The sequence below is a fragment of the Fukomys damarensis genome, unplaced genomic scaffold (genome assembly GCF_012274545.1).
Source record: "Fukomys damarensis isolate Sample0158 unplaced genomic scaffold, DMR_v1.0_HiC HiC_scaffold_30, whole genome shotgun sequence".
In the NCBI taxonomy this organism is placed as follows: Eukaryota; Metazoa; Chordata; class Mammalia; order Rodentia; family Bathyergidae; genus Fukomys; species Fukomys damarensis.
In genome coordinates this window covers 3279926-3297013 of record NW_022900942.1, presented here as the reverse complement: position 1 = coordinate 3297013, position 17088 = coordinate 3279926, and the positions used below count along the sequence as shown (strand labels likewise).

At 35.6% G+C, this 17088-nt stretch overlaps 1 protein-coding gene and 1 pseudogene across 1 annotated transcript; one reads left to right on the top strand and one right to left on the bottom strand.

Annotated features, from left to right (window-relative positions):
• The first annotated feature begins 7846 nt into the window (after window positions 1-7846).
• Window positions 7847-14235, top strand: LOC104851115 (olfactory receptor 7E24-like). Its single transcript, XM_033757310.1, has 2 exons — window positions 7847-8784; window positions 14210-14235. The coding sequence occupies exons 1-2, from the start codon at window positions 7932-7934 to the stop codon at window positions 14233-14235; spliced, it is 879 nt and encodes a 292-aa protein (XP_033613201.1). The 5' UTR covers window positions 7847-7931.
• A 1553-nt stretch (window positions 14236-15788) lies between these two features.
• On the bottom strand, window positions 15789-16785 carry LOC104851116 (annotated as a pseudogene).
• Window positions 16786-17088: the final 303 nt, after the last annotated feature.

Here is a 17088-nt window from a genome sequence, read left to right as displayed (position 1 = left end):
AGTGTGAATTGACTAGTGAACCTCTGTGGTACTTGGGTATATAAAGAAAAATGAAATCTACTTATAATTTGTGATTCAAACTTGGGGCTTTTGAGATTTTCCTGGTGCTAACATTCCCAAACAAAATAGGATCATTTATGATCTAAAAATATTGAACCAGTATTCCCAGGCCTGAGATCATGTACAAGAAAAGATTAAAAACACAAAGAGTTCTCACAAGAAATAATTTGCTGAGCTTTAGTAGTTAATAGAAAGAGACTCAAAATATATTTAAAAACTGAAAGCTGTTTTTTATAATACACTATTTTAAAATAATTGACAAGTATAATGTGCACTAATATCACATTTGTGGCCAGTGGTGTCATTGATAATGTGCATTTAACTAATACATATGTGTCAAAATTTGAAGTCCCCTGAATTCAAGAATGAATGGAATATATTGCACAATATTTAAAGAGAAATAAAATTTGAGTGAGGACTTAAAGTTGCAGAGAAGAAAATAATAAATTCAAAGAATAATGAAAGTCCTAGGACATAACTAACACAGAACAATATTATCTAATTATGAAAGATAAACTTTAATTACATGTTCAGACAGTGTAGTTGTAGTTCTTACAGTGTTTTCACTATTGTACATCAAAGGGAATTGTTCTACTATCTCATAATAATATAAGTATGTTTGAATGATTCTTCATAGCCTTTAATTAGAATGGTATTTTTTCTAGTATGGGGAAGGCAGTATCTTATTCTCATTTTTCTGAGAAGAGGGATGGGGTGGAAATGAGACTTTAAAATGTGGGGAACTGTGAAGTGCTGTGCATATGCATCCAGTCCTTATAAGGAATGTAATCATCATGTGCTACAAACATGTACAAAAATTGTACACATATGCAGGGGTCCAAGAGATGTGGAGAACCCGAAGGACAGCTTAAAAATAATTAAAAACTCATGTACATGTACCAACTCTGAATGATGAATGTAATTATTGTGTACTACAAAATTATGTCAATAAATAATTAAAAATGAAACAAAAGTCAAAGTATCCCTTAAAAACCAAAAAAACACTTTTCTTGGTTCACATGATGGCCATAATCTGTGCTTCTGACCATTGAGCACCCAACCCAAGGTCACGTGCCAGTCAATAATCAGCTTGCTCCTCCAGCCCTTCAGTTTGATGGAGATAAAGGGTAGGAAAATGATCATCAGAAACATTGTTTCTTCACATAAAGACAAATATGACAGTTTGAGTGTCCAGGCTGTAGGATACGAATGTGCAAAATTTCAGTTCTGAACATTGTGGTTTTTATGGTCTGATTTTTTCAGGTTCAAAAAAAATCTAATTCAGACTTAGCTCTTAATTACTAGTTCTACTTCCAAAAGATGTCTCAGCCACATCAGCAGAAACTGTACCTCCAGATGGTTTCTTGCAAGCATGGAGATAAGGAAATAGATGACTCTGAATGTAATTGTAATGTCATGAGGAATTAGGTGGGCTTCCTAAACATCAGGCTCTGACATTTGTGTTTCACTTTGCTCATTTCATTTCATATTGGAGGTTTTTCTCAAGTTTTATAACTGTGAAATTTGAAAGTGTTTTATTACTCAGCCATAAAGAATGAGAAAATAGATTCATTCATAGGAAAATGGATACATATTGAAGATATACTCCTATGTGAAATAAATAAGGCATACATGTGTAAATACTGAATAGTTTCTCTGGTGTGAATAATCTGCAATAATACAGAAGATCCTAATAAGATTACTGACATTTAGAAATGGGAAGAAAGGAGCTAAAGGTGTAGGGAAGGTGGGGTGGGTAGGGAAAGGGTAATAAGGGAAAAGAAAAAAAATGTGAGATAATGAAAAGACGGAAATAAAGTGTTTGTAGATGGGGAGGAGAGGAGGGGGTGAAGGGAGGGCAGGGACAAGGGGAAAAATGAGAACCAAGACATGTCATGTAGAGATACAAATTCCCAACAATGAATGTAACTGTACTGTATCCCTAAAATGTACCAAAAAAAACTCAATTAAAGCTGAAAAAAATAAAAAAGAGAAGTATTGTGTAATTTTTCCTAGGCTGTTCCCAATAACATCATGGTGTGGCCTGACAAAATAATAACCTGATTTCCTTCCAGTGGCTGAAATAACCTATAGTGTTTCTCAAGAAAGATCAATGTGCAAACTTATTAACTGGTCATATATTGGACAGGCTCAAAACTGAGCTTAGGGGTCTTACAGGGTGATGAGGTATCTAACTCTAAATGGAAGGATTGATTGTTTGGTAAACAATGAAATAGTATTACCAAGTGTCTACAACATCCAGAAGAAAAAAAAAGATTAAAACAGAACTATCTTTCATATCAGGTGTTTAATTGACCAAGATTTTTGTAAGTCTAATACAAGTAGTCTTGTATAAAATTAAACATAATCAAAGTATTTATCACGCATTCATTATGTTTGAATTCTTGGTAAGTACAAAATAAATCAATGTCATATTTCTGGTCAGTGATAACATTGATTTGTACTTAACTAAACCACATTTATAACAATTTTAAAGCCACTAATGTCAAGAATTAGGCTATATGTTAGATATTTTTTAAGAAAAAATTTTGCATGTTATCTTAAATTTAAAAAGTAAAGAAACCAGAAAATCACAGAGTGAACAAAGTCCTAGAAAATAACTGCACATAGAAATGTTTCCTGGTGTTTATGAACGATCAGCTTTGACTTAATGTTCTGATAATCTCAAAATAGAGGTGATTTTTACCATTGTCCTAGAATTTAAAAAGGTATATTTGACCCTCCTTAATGTCCTGTAATTAGAATGACTTTTTTTACTTAACAAGAGAAAGGGTGACTTAATTTCTTACTTTTCCTTAAAAGTGCTGACCTTACTATGACAACAGACTATTTTTCTGTAATTTTCATTGTCAACTAATTTACAGATTACAGACTTTAATTTCTCATTATTTTCACAGTAGAATGCTCATTGCCAGTGCTGCTACAAAGAAAAATCTGAAGTTTCAAGGTGGTGGAAAATTTTACCAGTTGGGAAAATTATTATTATTATTATTTTTTATATTGGGGATCAAACTCAGGTCCTTGTGCTTGCAAGGCAGAAGGCAGAATCACTGAGCTAAATCCCTGACCCTAATATTTTCGAAAATTGATATTAGTGATGTATGACTGGGTTTATGTAATTAATTTGACTAAATGTTTCATATAAAATATTGAAAATGATATTGTGAAAATAAAATTTAATGTTATAAATAAGGGAAGTAGAATATGGATGGATTTTTAAAAGATAAAAAAATCATGATCCAGTGAATAGTATTCCTGGTTTTCTTTTTTAATAAAGGAAGTGTCTCAAGCTTTGAACACTTATTTTCTATTCTTCATCCCCATTAAAGTTAGAAAATCTTTGGAAATTTGCATAAGATGGACCAGTTTAGCTAATTACGAGCTCAGTGCACTGAGCCTTCAAGGTCATATAATATGAAGTAATCAGTTTGTACCTCCAGACTGTTAGTTTGATGGCTCCAGTCCAGTGGGAATAACACTAGTATCTTTTCTCCCCATGGTTATGTGGATGAGGAAGCTGCTTTTAGCACTGTATTTCTAGCAAGCCTGAGGAAGCAATCATAGCCATCACTGGACAGGAACCTAGGAAGTTGCATTTGATTCACGCTCTGTGGTCATGACACAGCAGAGAAACAGCTTAAACCAGTAAGTGCTGATGTAGATCTCTGATAGAGAAGAGGCATTAGATAGCTTTTTTTTCATCAGCATCCAGACTCACAGGACAGTTTGTTTAGATAGAGGGGAGGATACCAGCATATGAAATTTCAGCTGTGAGGTGCATGAAGTTTATGCCCCAGATTGTTTTTGAGGTCCCAGGTAACTCAGTCTGAGTTTTGCTTTCCCACACACTTGTACATGTTATAAATATCTTTCCCAGAGAAGCATAGAATGAGCTTCTGTGTGGTGTTACCTGAGTATTTCAAGAAATTTATGAAGGGGAGAAGAAGGGAAAGGAGAAAGGGGACAAAGAAGAGGAACTGAAAGAAGAGGATGAGAAATAAAACAACAGTGATCATAATGCTGTGAACCATATTTGAGGGACTTCTGAGTGCCAGACTCTGAGCTATGTGTTCTCTGTAGGGTGTTTCACTTAATTCCATCAGCACAGACTTCCCCAAGTCATAAGTATCTATTAAAAGAAGGAGGTAAGAATTTTTATGTAACTGTTATTGGGTGGCTAGGCCAAAATAATGAAGCTTAGGTTCATCTTTCTGAATATAAACAGTACATCCTGCCACGTGAAACCTGACATGCTGTTCCTTTAATCACCCAGTAAGACATGTCACTTCTCTGTCACCCTGGAAAGTGACTTCCTATTCACTATGCTCTCTCTTCTTTGAAGCTTTCTGGTAGAAGAAGAGGCACAGCAGTGGGTGGCACCTGCTGCAGTCAATATAGGAAGGACAGGTATAGATCACAGGCAAGGATCCTAGAAAGAGGAGGCAAAGAATGCAGCACAAATTTCCCTGTCATCTCCAGAATGACCTTGGAGCTGTCCACATCCTGATCCATTTCAGTAATCATCCCACTCAATCTCAGAAGGAGGCACACAACCAGGAGTGAATTTCATCCCCACTCAGGAATTTTGCCAGAGTTTGAAGATGCTCCTACAGGCACTTGCAGTTTAATCTCCTGGACATCTGAGTAAAATTTTCTGATGCCTTTGCAATAACTAAGAAGATGGGTACAGTGGACCCAGGCACTAATGGTTTAAATTTCAATCTGTTGATGCTCTTTATTATTCTGTGACATGGAATAGGTTGCTAATATCTCTGAGTCTTAGTGTTATTTTCTTGGTCAATTTGTAGTGGACATTACATTATAGACTTGAGGGAATCAATTGGTATGTATACTTTCTACATAATTACTAAGTGATGAATATGTAAAATAAGGGCCAAATACAATTAGGTATCATAATCATCATCATCATCATCATCATCATCATCATCATCACTATCACTGATAATGTTAATCTTCTTGCCTTTCAACTAAAACATCCTGTTACTTGAAGCTGCTGTTTATTTCTGCAATGTCCTTAATATAAGTGTGCAGCATATACTTACAGAGAGATGAGTTAGTCTCTTTCATTTTTTTGTTTTATTTTTGTTGATGCATTTTTGCAATACATAGTGATCATATTCCTCATGGGGAGTTAGTACATGTAATAACAGCTTGAGTCTTTATTGTTCCATATACCTTCCCTCTCTCCACTTCTTTGTATTCATCCCTTTTGGAAAAGGTTTCATTTCCTTACAGCTTATACATTGTTTGACACAGGGGAAACATCAAAAATAAAAACATGTTGAACACTGAAGAAACAGTTCCTTGTTCACCAAAATTGACTGTAATTAGCAGAATCCAGCACTTGGTACACTCCCATCTGCTATTTCGTCTCTTTCAGGAATGTCTAAATGAACAAGGGACAAGAAATAAGAGCTCTCATCTGTCTGTAGCTTGGATGCTTGTGTTGTAAAACTCTTTAACAGCATCTGCAATACTTACTTATTCAAACTGCAGAGATAGCCATAAAGGCAGAAAGGCAAGTGGGCAAGTAACCTTTATTTTTGAGTTGATTCGCTACTCAAAGTCACATAGTTTTAGGCTTCTCTGGTTTTGGCAATTATTTTCCTTAATAAGTCCCCCATTTCCATAAAAATGGAAGTGTTCATTTGAAATGTGATTCATTGAGGAATATAAGTTGCAAACATGATTTGTGTGTCTCACACGTTGTGAAGAACAGCACTATTCTCCATCTCATTTAGCAGCATGAGCAGAGAGAGGTGGAGAGATTCAATATATCCTGTGTATAGTAGCACATCAGTAATCTGGAACAAATATTTTGATTTCCTGTCTTCCCTCCCAGGGCGTTATTTTCCGTGGTGGAAATATTATTCCCTATAAGACATGACATGTCTGGCTCACTAGGATCATTAATAAATATACATTAATGTTATTTATGACAGAATGCATTAACAGTAATAAGTTATATAGGATTAGCACTGTTTATTTATTGAGGCAATTAATATATGTGACTAATAATTAAAGGAAACATGCATCAGTTGTTGGAACTAAAATAACCATCTCCCACCCACGTATCTGAAAATTTTGCCAAAAGATTTGGAAACAGTATTGTACTAGTAAAACCACTAAATGATGTTTCTCCTTCATGTAATGCTTTGAAGCAATTAAAGCACTTGAAATCAATGTATGTGCTGCACAGAGGGTCTTAAAACTATGTCAGTGTGAACTACTACACTAAGGGGGGGTTAGATGTTACATTCCTTGCTGCTTAGATTAGCTTTAGAGCCATTGTTTGTAAACCTTAAAGAAAACACTATGGATGCCTAAATCAGCATTAAAATGTATATATTGACAGAGAAATACACCCATGGCCACACCCATGCAGGAATTCTTTTTTATTCATACCAAGGATCAAACTCAGGACCTTATGTGGTACCAGTGAGCTAATTCCCTAGCCTAACCCAGGCAGGAATTGTTTTAGGGAACAGGTGAACAGGAGAGCAATTTTTTCTTTTGCATGTGTTATTGTCTTGATGTCTCTGAAGCAAGAGGATTATAATTCATATACTTGGAAGTATCACTGTGAAAATCTATTAAATGGCATTAGAAGGGAAGGTCTTGAATGTGGACTTTGGGATATTATTTAGTGCCAAGCTAAATTCTTAACAACTCATACAAGGCTTTCTGATTTCTAAAAAGACAATTTTCTAGGCTGCATATTACAGACTATAGAAGCAAAGCAAAGAGCTGTCTTCCTCAGAGAACATTTTGCTGAGCTACATGAGGTTGATGCAAATACACAGTAAAAAAATACAGAAGTACTTTTACCAGTTCATTTTTTAAAATTGAGTTTATTGGTACATTTTAGGTATACAGTACCGTTACATTCATTATTGGGATTTCGTACCTTTACATGTCAGGTCTTGGTTCTCATTTTTTCCCCTTGTACTAGTTGATTGTCTTTTTTTCAGCTTTAATTGAGTTTATTGGTACATTTTAGGGATACAGTACAGTTACATTCATTATTGGGATCTTGAACTTTTGCATTACAAGTCTTGGTTCTCATTTTTTCCCCTTGTTCCTGCTTGCCCTTCACCCCCTCCTGCCCTCCCCATTTACAAACACTTTATTTCCATTTTCTCATATTTTTTCATTTCCCTTATTACCTTTCCCCTACCCTTCACACTTTCCCTACACCTTTCAAAAGATAAACAAAATTGGAGTGAAGAGCTCAGCCATAAAGGATAGAAATTTTTTTTCCTCATTGAGTTATTGGTACATTTTAGGTATACAGTACAATTGCATTCATCATTGGGATCTTATACCTTTTACATGACAGGTCTTGGTTCTCATTTTTTTCTCTTACTCTTTCCTTCCCTGTACCCTGTCCTCCTTTCCCCATGTACAAAAACTCTATTTCCATTTTTTCATTTTCTCATATTTTTTTCTTTTCCCTTATTTCCTATCCCCTACCCTTGTGTAATAGGAAGAAAAGGGCTAAAGAATGGAAACTTTTAAAAAAAGTACAAGAAGCTGAAACATCATTGAGATAACTGATACCTAATATTTCTGAACTATGTATTTTATTTTAGCATTTGTATACTACAGTCCAAGATCTTATTCATTGTCTTAAATATTTTAAGCCAACGAATGTTTCATTGTTGTTTGAGTATTTGACCACTATTTTCCTTTTCCCACCTTGTTTTCTTCTCAAAAGGTGTCTGCATGACATGGAACCACAAAATCTTATACGTGCATCACAGTTCCAACTCCTTAAACTCTCAGAAGATCCAGACCTGCAGCCTGTTCTCCTTGGGCTCTTCCTGTCCATGTACCTGGTCACAGTGCTCGGGAACCTGCTCATCACCCTGACCATCATCTTTGACTCCAAACTCCACACCCCTATGTACTTCTTCCTCTCCACCTTGTCCTTGGCTGACATCTGTTTCATCTCTACCACAGTCCCCAAGATGATTGCAAACATCTTAATTCACAGCAGGGTCATCTCCTATGCAGGCTGCCTGACACAGATGTCTCTTTTACTAGTTTTTGCATGTATGGATGATATGCTTCTGGTTGTGATGGCCTTTGACAGATTTGTGGCCATCTGTCACCCCTTGCAATATCATATCATCCTGAACTTTCACCTCTGTATCTTTTTTGTTCTGGTTTCTCTTTTGTTCAGCATTTTGGATTCTCAGATACACAATTTGATTGCCTTACAATTCTCCTACTTCAAAGATGTGGAAATTTCTAATTTCTTTTCTGATCCTGCTCTGGTGCTTAGTCTTTCATGCTCTGATAGTGTTACTAAAAATATAGTCATGTATTTTGTTGGTGCTGTCTATGGTTTCATTCCTGTAACAGCAATCATTTTGTCTTACTATAAAATTATTTCTTGTATTCTGGGAATCTCTTCATCATGTGGAAAGTATAAAGCCTTTTCCACCTGTGCATCTCACTTATCAGTTATTTGCTTATTCTATGGAACAGGAATTGCAGAATACTTTTCATCCTTTATGTCTAGTTCTAGAAAAAGTGCAGTAGTCTCATTAATGTGTACAGTTGTCACCCCTATGCTGAACCCATACATTTATAGCCTAAGGAACAGGGACATTAAAAGTGCTCTTCAGAGACTGTGGAGCAGAACCACAAAATCTCATCATCTCTTTCCTCCTTCTTGTAGTTTGCATTGAAAAAAAAAACCCCACCTAAACATTGATTTCTGTAGATCCCACCTCCTTGCTCACACTGTTGCTATGGCTCCATGGCTTTAATTCTACTCTAGAAATCATATCTCCATATTGATCCTTTACTATTCTCTCTCTATTTCTTTCATCTTTTTTCTTGCTTGCTTTATTTTATCCTTCCACCCCATTTTTCACTGATAGTGGAGATTGAACTGAAAGCCTTTACATTGAGCTACATTTCTAGACCCTTTTAATTTTTTACTAGTTACTAAATTACCTTGGCTGGGCTGAAATTTGTGGTCTTCCTGACTCATCTTCTCAGGGTGCTTGCATTATAGGTATATGCAATGGTTTTTCTTTCATTGTATCAAGTATATATTCCAGAATCCTTCTATCATAAACATAATGACTAAATCAATATCCCAAGAAAGCATCTGTGATTTTAGATCATCTATCCTGACCACGCTGTGAAGTACGGTGACATATTTTCAAATATATGTATTTCATAGTATATCATTTTTATGCTCCATGTATGTTTTCTTCAGATATTGTATCTAAGACATTTACTGATGCATGTCCTGTCTAGAGGCCTTATCACTAGTGCCATGTTTGGCTTAAGTGAGTCAGTCCTTCACAAACAGGACAAACAAAGAGGCTGTTATCAGCAAACAACAGGCGATGTCTCAGTAAACAGAAGACAGCCTGCCCAGTGCTGAAAAGTCCAGTCTTTGTCTACACGCCTGTGCTGACTGTCCTTGGAATCAATCATAAATATTTCACCCCAGATTCCTTAGCCCTTTCAATACCTATATAGGCCTAATTCCTCTCTCAGCTAGCTTCTAATGTCTCTATGTAAATGTTAGCCCATACACCCATGGATGATATCTGTCTCAGCTTACTCTCTCCCAGTGTCAGCCCATGCACACACAGATGCAATAAACTCTATAAACTTGGCTTTTCCCAACTAGCTGCTAGAATCTATCCTTGATTTTTGTGGTACCAGGGATCGAACTCAGGACCTTGTGCTTGTGAGGCATTGGTGGCACGACTGAGCTAAATCCCTGGCCCCATGTGCACCATTTAAAACAACTGGTTGTTAAGGTTGGCTTTAATTGTAATCACCCAAGGGAATTAAAATACCCATACTTCTTAAATCTTATTTAAGTGGCATCATGTATATGCACCAAATACCCATTATAAATATAATCATTATGTGTCATAAAACATGAGCTAAAATCATCATATTAAATTAACAATAAGGATGAAAATGGGGAAAGAGGATCTAAGAGATAGAGGGAGGGATATAGGTGGAAAGGGGAAAGGGATTAAAAATGTATCAAGCTGTGCGATGTACATGCACCCACTCCCTAAGATGAATGTAGACGTCATATATGGCAGACACATAGTAGTAAAATAAAAATAAAATACTGGTGCTTAAGTTTTATTATCAGAGATTTCCATTTATATGGATCTGTCTAAATGTTAGCTTTTAGAAACCTTCATAAAAATTTGTAATACCAGTTCTGAAAGGGATCCAACTCGATTGTGTAAGCTAGAAATAATCTTATAGTAATAATACAAGAGGCAGGTTTTTAAAAAATACCATCTGAAAGTTATGTCCTTCAACAATTTGTCATAGTTACCTCTGATTTTTAGGTTATTTCCTCCTGCTCCCTTGCCACCCTCCTACAGTTTTCTTTTGCCAATTCAATTCTTTTCACTGCTCCCTTCACATTCCCGGAGCCCTTAGGGTTTTAAAGCCGGTCTCTGGTCTATCTCTGGCGACATCATTCCCTTTTTTGCATTTGTCCTGCAGTAATTATCCTGATAGGGAAAACTTTTGTAAGCAGCAAAAACCTATAAAGTGCTACAATGTAAAATGGCTTCTGCTGTCTCTAACAGCAGTTTGCTTTGTTTAGCTCAAAACTAATAGGCATCAAAAGCATTAATTGCTGAATGAGGTATTTGGTCTTACCCTCTGATAACAGAGCACATCAAGGTCTTGAGCTCCGATCAGACTGGAGCCACATGCTCATAAAAGTGTCCAAATGAAAGGACTCATTGCTAACATTTGCTCCCCTGACCCTGAATACCTCCTTCCTATGAACTAGAATAGTTAACTAAGTGAATCTTAAAGGTGGAACTCGCCAACTGCAAAGAAGTGTTACATCTGGGTTGCAAAGATTAACTCTTCTGTGACCGTGATTTAAACTGTGAGAATGAAATGTAACCACACAAATAAAGTCAAGGCTGTTAAAATTAACTCTTCTGACCGTGATTTAAACTGTGAGAATGAAATGTAACCACACAAATAAAGTCAAGGCTGTTAAACCCTATTAAAGGAGGAATTGTAACCAAGTGAGTTGTCGATCCAGGCGTGGCTTATGTGTTATCGACCCTTATTAATAAGAAAATTTATTATTTTACCTCTATTCTGCTGCCTCTGTGTGTCACTTACTGATTCCTTCCATAAAAATCCAACCAGTTTATGTTATGTTATTCTTTCCCTTGGATAATTAGGCTTGCTTACATTTAGTGAGTGAACCTGAGTAATAATTTATAACGTGGAAGAAAAACTGTATGTTGTGAGTTGTCGGCAATTGTAATACAGTGCCACCTTGATTGGCAAATTTAATTTGCTTCTGGGGAAGATGGCCATGGTCATATTGTCACCTGATATGCAGTTGATGAATCGAAGCAAAATTTTGCTGATTCTTCTGTTTGAGAACCAAATTGTTCATGAACAGAAGTGTTTGTGAACTGAAGTATTACTGTTCCTCAAAATATTCTTGGGAAATGAAGCTGGTTTTAAACATGACTGTGCTCAGGTACACAGCTGAGAAGTTAATAGTGGCCTTCTGGTTTCAGTTGCTCTATGGCTTTTGTGGTGTCTGAACATTATTAGCAGTTGTATGACAGCTACCTATAGCTTTTGTCTGTTTTACTTTACACAACAATACCAATATCCCTGTCACCAGCCAAAGTGAGCTTTTCTTCACCCAACTGATCACCGAGGGCCTTGACAAATGAGAGGGTAGCCCTGTTTTCTGATATCACCTGGCAGCCTATCCCCACAGGTAAAGCTGTGATTTTTCCTTTTTCACTTAATGATTTAGTAGACATTCATGGTGTATTGATACCTTGAATGGGAAATATTTGTAAAGTTGACAGCAGCCACTGAAAGTATAGAACAAACTTTGATTAGAATAATGAATACTAGTAGTAGAAGGAATGTGATACTTTTAGATGCTGCAACAGTATATATTTGTCTTTTTCATATTTATTTCATATGTTATTTTCATTTTATGAAGAAATAAAACAAATTTGCATAATCAAACAATAAGAAAATAACAATAATTATTGCATAGTGCATCATTATTTTCAAAGTAGTTAGCACAAAACATAAGCCATAAAGATTCTTTAAAAAATAAGCAAATATATATATTGATATTTAAACTTCTAGCTCCCATATGACTCTCAGAATCTTCAGCAGCAAATGAAATGCAACAGAACATTTCTTCCAAAGGCGTGAAATAATTATGTACCTAGAATAAGTTAAATATTTCCCTTACTAATGGAAATTTCCATTCTTACATCAAAAGATTTTATTTTATGTGTGCATTCTAGAATTTCACATGGAACCTATTATAAACTGTATGACTTTGATTATTATTTAACATGTGTATCTGTAAAACTCTGAAAACCATTTCTTAATTGAAAGTATGGTTCTGAAGTTATAATTGAATGTAGTGATTAGAACAGTATTTTCCACAGAGGCAGATAAATAATGGGAAACTGTCATGATCAACATATTATTGAGAAATGCATTGTTCAACATATGGGCTTTGTAATAAAAACTGATTCCAAAATCAGTTGCAAAATATTAGCTAATTTCACTGGGGCACATTTTTGACTCTCATGGCTTCTAATACCTTACTTTAATTATAAGTAGCTTAAAAACTCTAGGATGAAATTGATAATGCACACCCCTGGTATTAATTCAGTAAATAGAAATATTAACATCATCTATTTGAGGTTTATTAACTCTATGTTAGTTATTTGAATTCTAAAAGTGCTTTACTGTGGAAAGCTGACAAACCATCAGATTTATGTTTTTACATGAATCATTGGCCAGATCAAGGGTAGGTAATCATCATTTATATACACTCAAAATCTAACACAATGTGTGCAAAGGTTTACCCATTGCTATTTCATACATCTATCCAGCTAGTTTCACCTATCTTCTATCTATCTATCTATCTATCTATCTATCTATCTATCTATCTATCCTCTATGAGTCCATATTTACACACGATTATCCTATTGATTCTGTTTTTCTGGGGAAGCTTGAATACTAATAAAGGTGTAGCTGTCATAGAAATTTTTGGTATTTCTTCAAAAAATTGAAACTAAAATTACTATGTGATCCTGCAGTGCTGCTACTATACATGTATCCATATTATCTGACATCAATATATAAAGATACAAGTATAGTCCCATAATCATGGCAGCATTATTCACAATACCAAGATATGTAATTAGGCTAAGGTTTTGTCAACAGATGATTATAGAAATAAATATGGGAAATAAAACGAATGGAACACTAATGCAGCATAAAGAGAAGGAAGTCATTTTACATAACATGGATGATGCTACACAACGTTCTGCTAAGAGAAATGTGGCAGCTATAGAAAGATAAACTGCATCAACTCACCTGTAGAATGTGAAACATTCAGTCCCATGAAAAAATGGTGGATACCAGAGATAATGGATCATAGTTGAGAAGACATTTGTCAAAGAATACAATTTCAGTTGGGAGATCTAATTCAAGAGATCTACTGTATACAATCATGAATATAGTTAATAATAAGTTGCATAATTAAAATAAGTGTAGAAAGTGTTTGAAGGGGGAGGTTAGGAAGGGGGGAGGGGGGAGCAAGGGGAAAAATGAGAACCAAGACCTGGCATGTAAACGTATAAGATCCCAGTAATGAATGTAACTGTACTGTCTACCTAGAATGTACCAATAAATTAAACTTAAATTAAAAAAAAATAAGTGTAGAAACACACAGTGGGGTAATTTATTCATAAAACAAGTACCTGATCAGGTTCACATTATTAGAATGTACAAAGAAATCTTACAGGTCAAAGGTAAAATTATTCACTTCACTATTTCAAAAGGAGCAAAACCTTGAAAAGACATTTGATACATCACATATGGAATCTAAAAAGAATGACTGGAAAAGATTTGTAGGCAGTCATGGAAAATTGCGAGTCAAAATCACAATAAGATACAACTTGAATTCCAATGGTAGGCTACACTTCCATAAAGTTGGAATCACAAGTACTGATGATTATATGAAGATATTAGAAGATTTTTACACTAAAGTGCTAAATGTGTTTTTCTGTTCTTGAAGATTCTAAGCACAAAATGACTTTCTAAACTAGTAATTTATTCCACTTCTAGATATAATTCTTTAGTAATTAGAAACAAGCATAATCATTTGCTGCTTAACAAGTAGGATGGGTTTTTTAGAAGAAAAGATCTGTGCTGGAGATTTTTTTTGTCATTATTGCCAATAACATACAGTGTTCTTAAATAAATAAAGATGAAAAGGATTTCACTAAGCCATATAATGTTATGTGACCCCAGAGCAGATACAGACTTGAGTAAAACATCATTCTGTAGCATATGATTGTGCTTAAACAAATACATGTGCTTGTGTATTTATTATATTCAAGAGCCAAAGGCTGGAAATCACCAAAATATTTACCATTGGATGAATGGATACACAGAAGGATATTATTAATCCTTAAAAATAAATAGAACAAGTTAATATTATCAAATAAACATGCCCAAAGGAAAGAGGAAGAGATAAAAGGAAAAAATGAGGAAGCAGAGAAAGACAGAATGCTGGAAAGAAAGAATAAAACAAGGAAGGAAGGAATTAAAGGAAGGAAGAAAAGGAATTCAGAAAAGAAAGGAGGGAGGGAGAAAGAAAAAAAAGGAGGTCCACAGGGAGGAAGGAAGGAAGAAAATTAGGAAGGAAACATGATAAGGGGAAAAAGTAATGAAAGGAAAATAAATGAGAAGATAAAGAAAAAAAGGAGGTCCACAGGGAGGAAGGAAGGAAGAAAATTAGGAAGGAAACATAAGGGGAAAAAGTAATGAAAGGAAAATAAATGAGAAGAGAAAAAAGATTCCCCAAAATTACAAATCTCAGAGTTACTTTGGGCATCACATCACTTGAAATCAAGTGAAGAAATGTAGCTTTGAAAGTAGATTTTAGTTTTCATGTTGAAAATCTAACCACTGTCTTAGCACTAATTACAATAGATAACAAATGTAGGAGCATGTGCTTAGTGTCCCAACCTCATGTACTTAACTTCAGAAATTATGTGACTGAAAGAAATTATTTCAAAGGCAATATTTCAATAATAACGTCATATAAGCAAAATGACAAGAACAGATCTGATATGGTAAGTACTCTGATGACTTTTATACCCTTTACTCTGGGAAAATTAGAATATAACAATACTGTGGCAAAGAACATTAACATCAAGCAATTATTTTAAATAAGATCATATCTGCCAATGATATTTGTGCTTCCAATATTTTAGCAGTATCATCAATGTGTGAGAAATTTTATTTAATTTGAAACATTATGCACTATGCATAAAAAGGCAAATACAAAGAAAATCCTGAGGGAGTTGTTGAAGAGAAACAAATATCAAAAATATATACAAAATAAAACAAGTGCTTTAGGAACATCAGAAATTAAGCATGTTAGGCCAGGTGTGGTGGTGCATGCTGGTAATTCCAGCACTTGGAAGGCTGAGGAAGGAGGATCACTGTGAGTTTGAGACCAGCCTGGGCTACATAGTGAGTTCCAGGTCAGTCTCAACTACATAGTGAGACCCTTTCTCAAAAAAAAAAAAACAAAACAAAAATTAAGTATGTTATTTAGGAGAGAAAAGGAGCCATTATACTGAAATTCAAAGCATCTGTTTTAGGGATTGTAACATCCCTTTAGTTCTGAGGTCACTGGTCCATGATGGACCAGAGGCTGCTCTGCTGAGGAGTCTTCCCAGGGCCCCCTTCACATCCTTGTTCCTCAGGCTGTAGATGAAGGGGTTCAGCATGGGGGTCACCACAGTGTACATCACAGAGGCAACAGGGCTTTCATGGGAAGAATCGGTCCAAGCAGAACTCAGGTAAACTCCAAGTCCTGTTCCATAGAACAGTAAGACCACACAGAGGTGAGATCCACAGGTGGAAAAGGCTTTATACCTGCTTGCAGTGGAGGACATTCTCAGCAAGGAGGAGACAATCTGAGAGTAAGAAAAGATGATCCCGGAGACTGGCAGCACAACTATCAGGACAGTAGCAACATACAGAGAGATATTGTTGATGAGGATATCAGATCTGGCCACCTTGAGAAGCTGATCCAGTTCACAAAAGAAATGAGGGATTTCAGTGCTTGCAGAGAAGATGAGTGGCATCATTAGGAGAATATGAATAAGGGAGACACAGAAAATGATGACCCAGGACATCAGAACAAGGAGTCCACAGAGCTGAGGTTTCATGATGAGTGTGTATCTCAGGGGGTGGCAGATGGCCACAAAAGCGGTCATAGGCCATCACTGTCAAAAGAAAATTATCCATTCCCATGAAAATCATTATAAAATAAACCTGAGTTAAGCACTCTACGTAGGAAATACCTTTGTTCTGTGTCTGGATGTTCACCAGCATCTTTGGGACTGTAGTGGAAATGAAACAGATGTCCACAAAAGATAGGTTGGTGAGAAAGAAGTACATGGGAGTGTGGAGGTGGGATTCATAGCTGACGGCCAGGATGATGAGCAGGTTTCCGAGCACTGTGACCAGGTACATGGACAGGAACAGCTCAAAGAGAAGGAGCTGAAGTTCTGGATCATCTGAAAGGCCCAAGAGGAAGAATTGTGCCACTCCTGTGTAGTTTTCAACTTCCATGTTACTTGTTTATCTTCTGGAGAAGGAGAAAATAGAAATGCTCAATGAACAGTCATCTGGGACCTCATGAGGTAACCTCTATGTAATAGCACTTTTTGATGGGTGTCTTTCACTCACTGTGGTGTCCTATCAATAGTGATTCATTCAGCCACTTGATAGTTCATTTCCATTTTAAACATGTATAATCAATCCCACTTCCTTAGTGTATCAGCAATTTATTTTACTGAAATAACTGACTCACTTGTTTTAATTTTAAAATTTTAATTTACGAATATAATCTAAACTTTTTGTCATATCACTTTT

What these genes read in the sequence shown, in the direction of transcription:
- LOC104851115 (XM_033757310.1), top strand. Translation starts at nt 7,932, where the DNA reads ATGTACCTGGTCACAGTGCTCGGGAACCTGCTCATCACCCTGACCATC. An exon ending in TCATCTCTTTCCTCCTTCTT is followed by an intron (nt 8,785 to 14,209) that starts GTAGTTTGCATT and finishes CTGTTCTTGAAG; the next exon opens with ATTCTAAGCACAAAATGACT.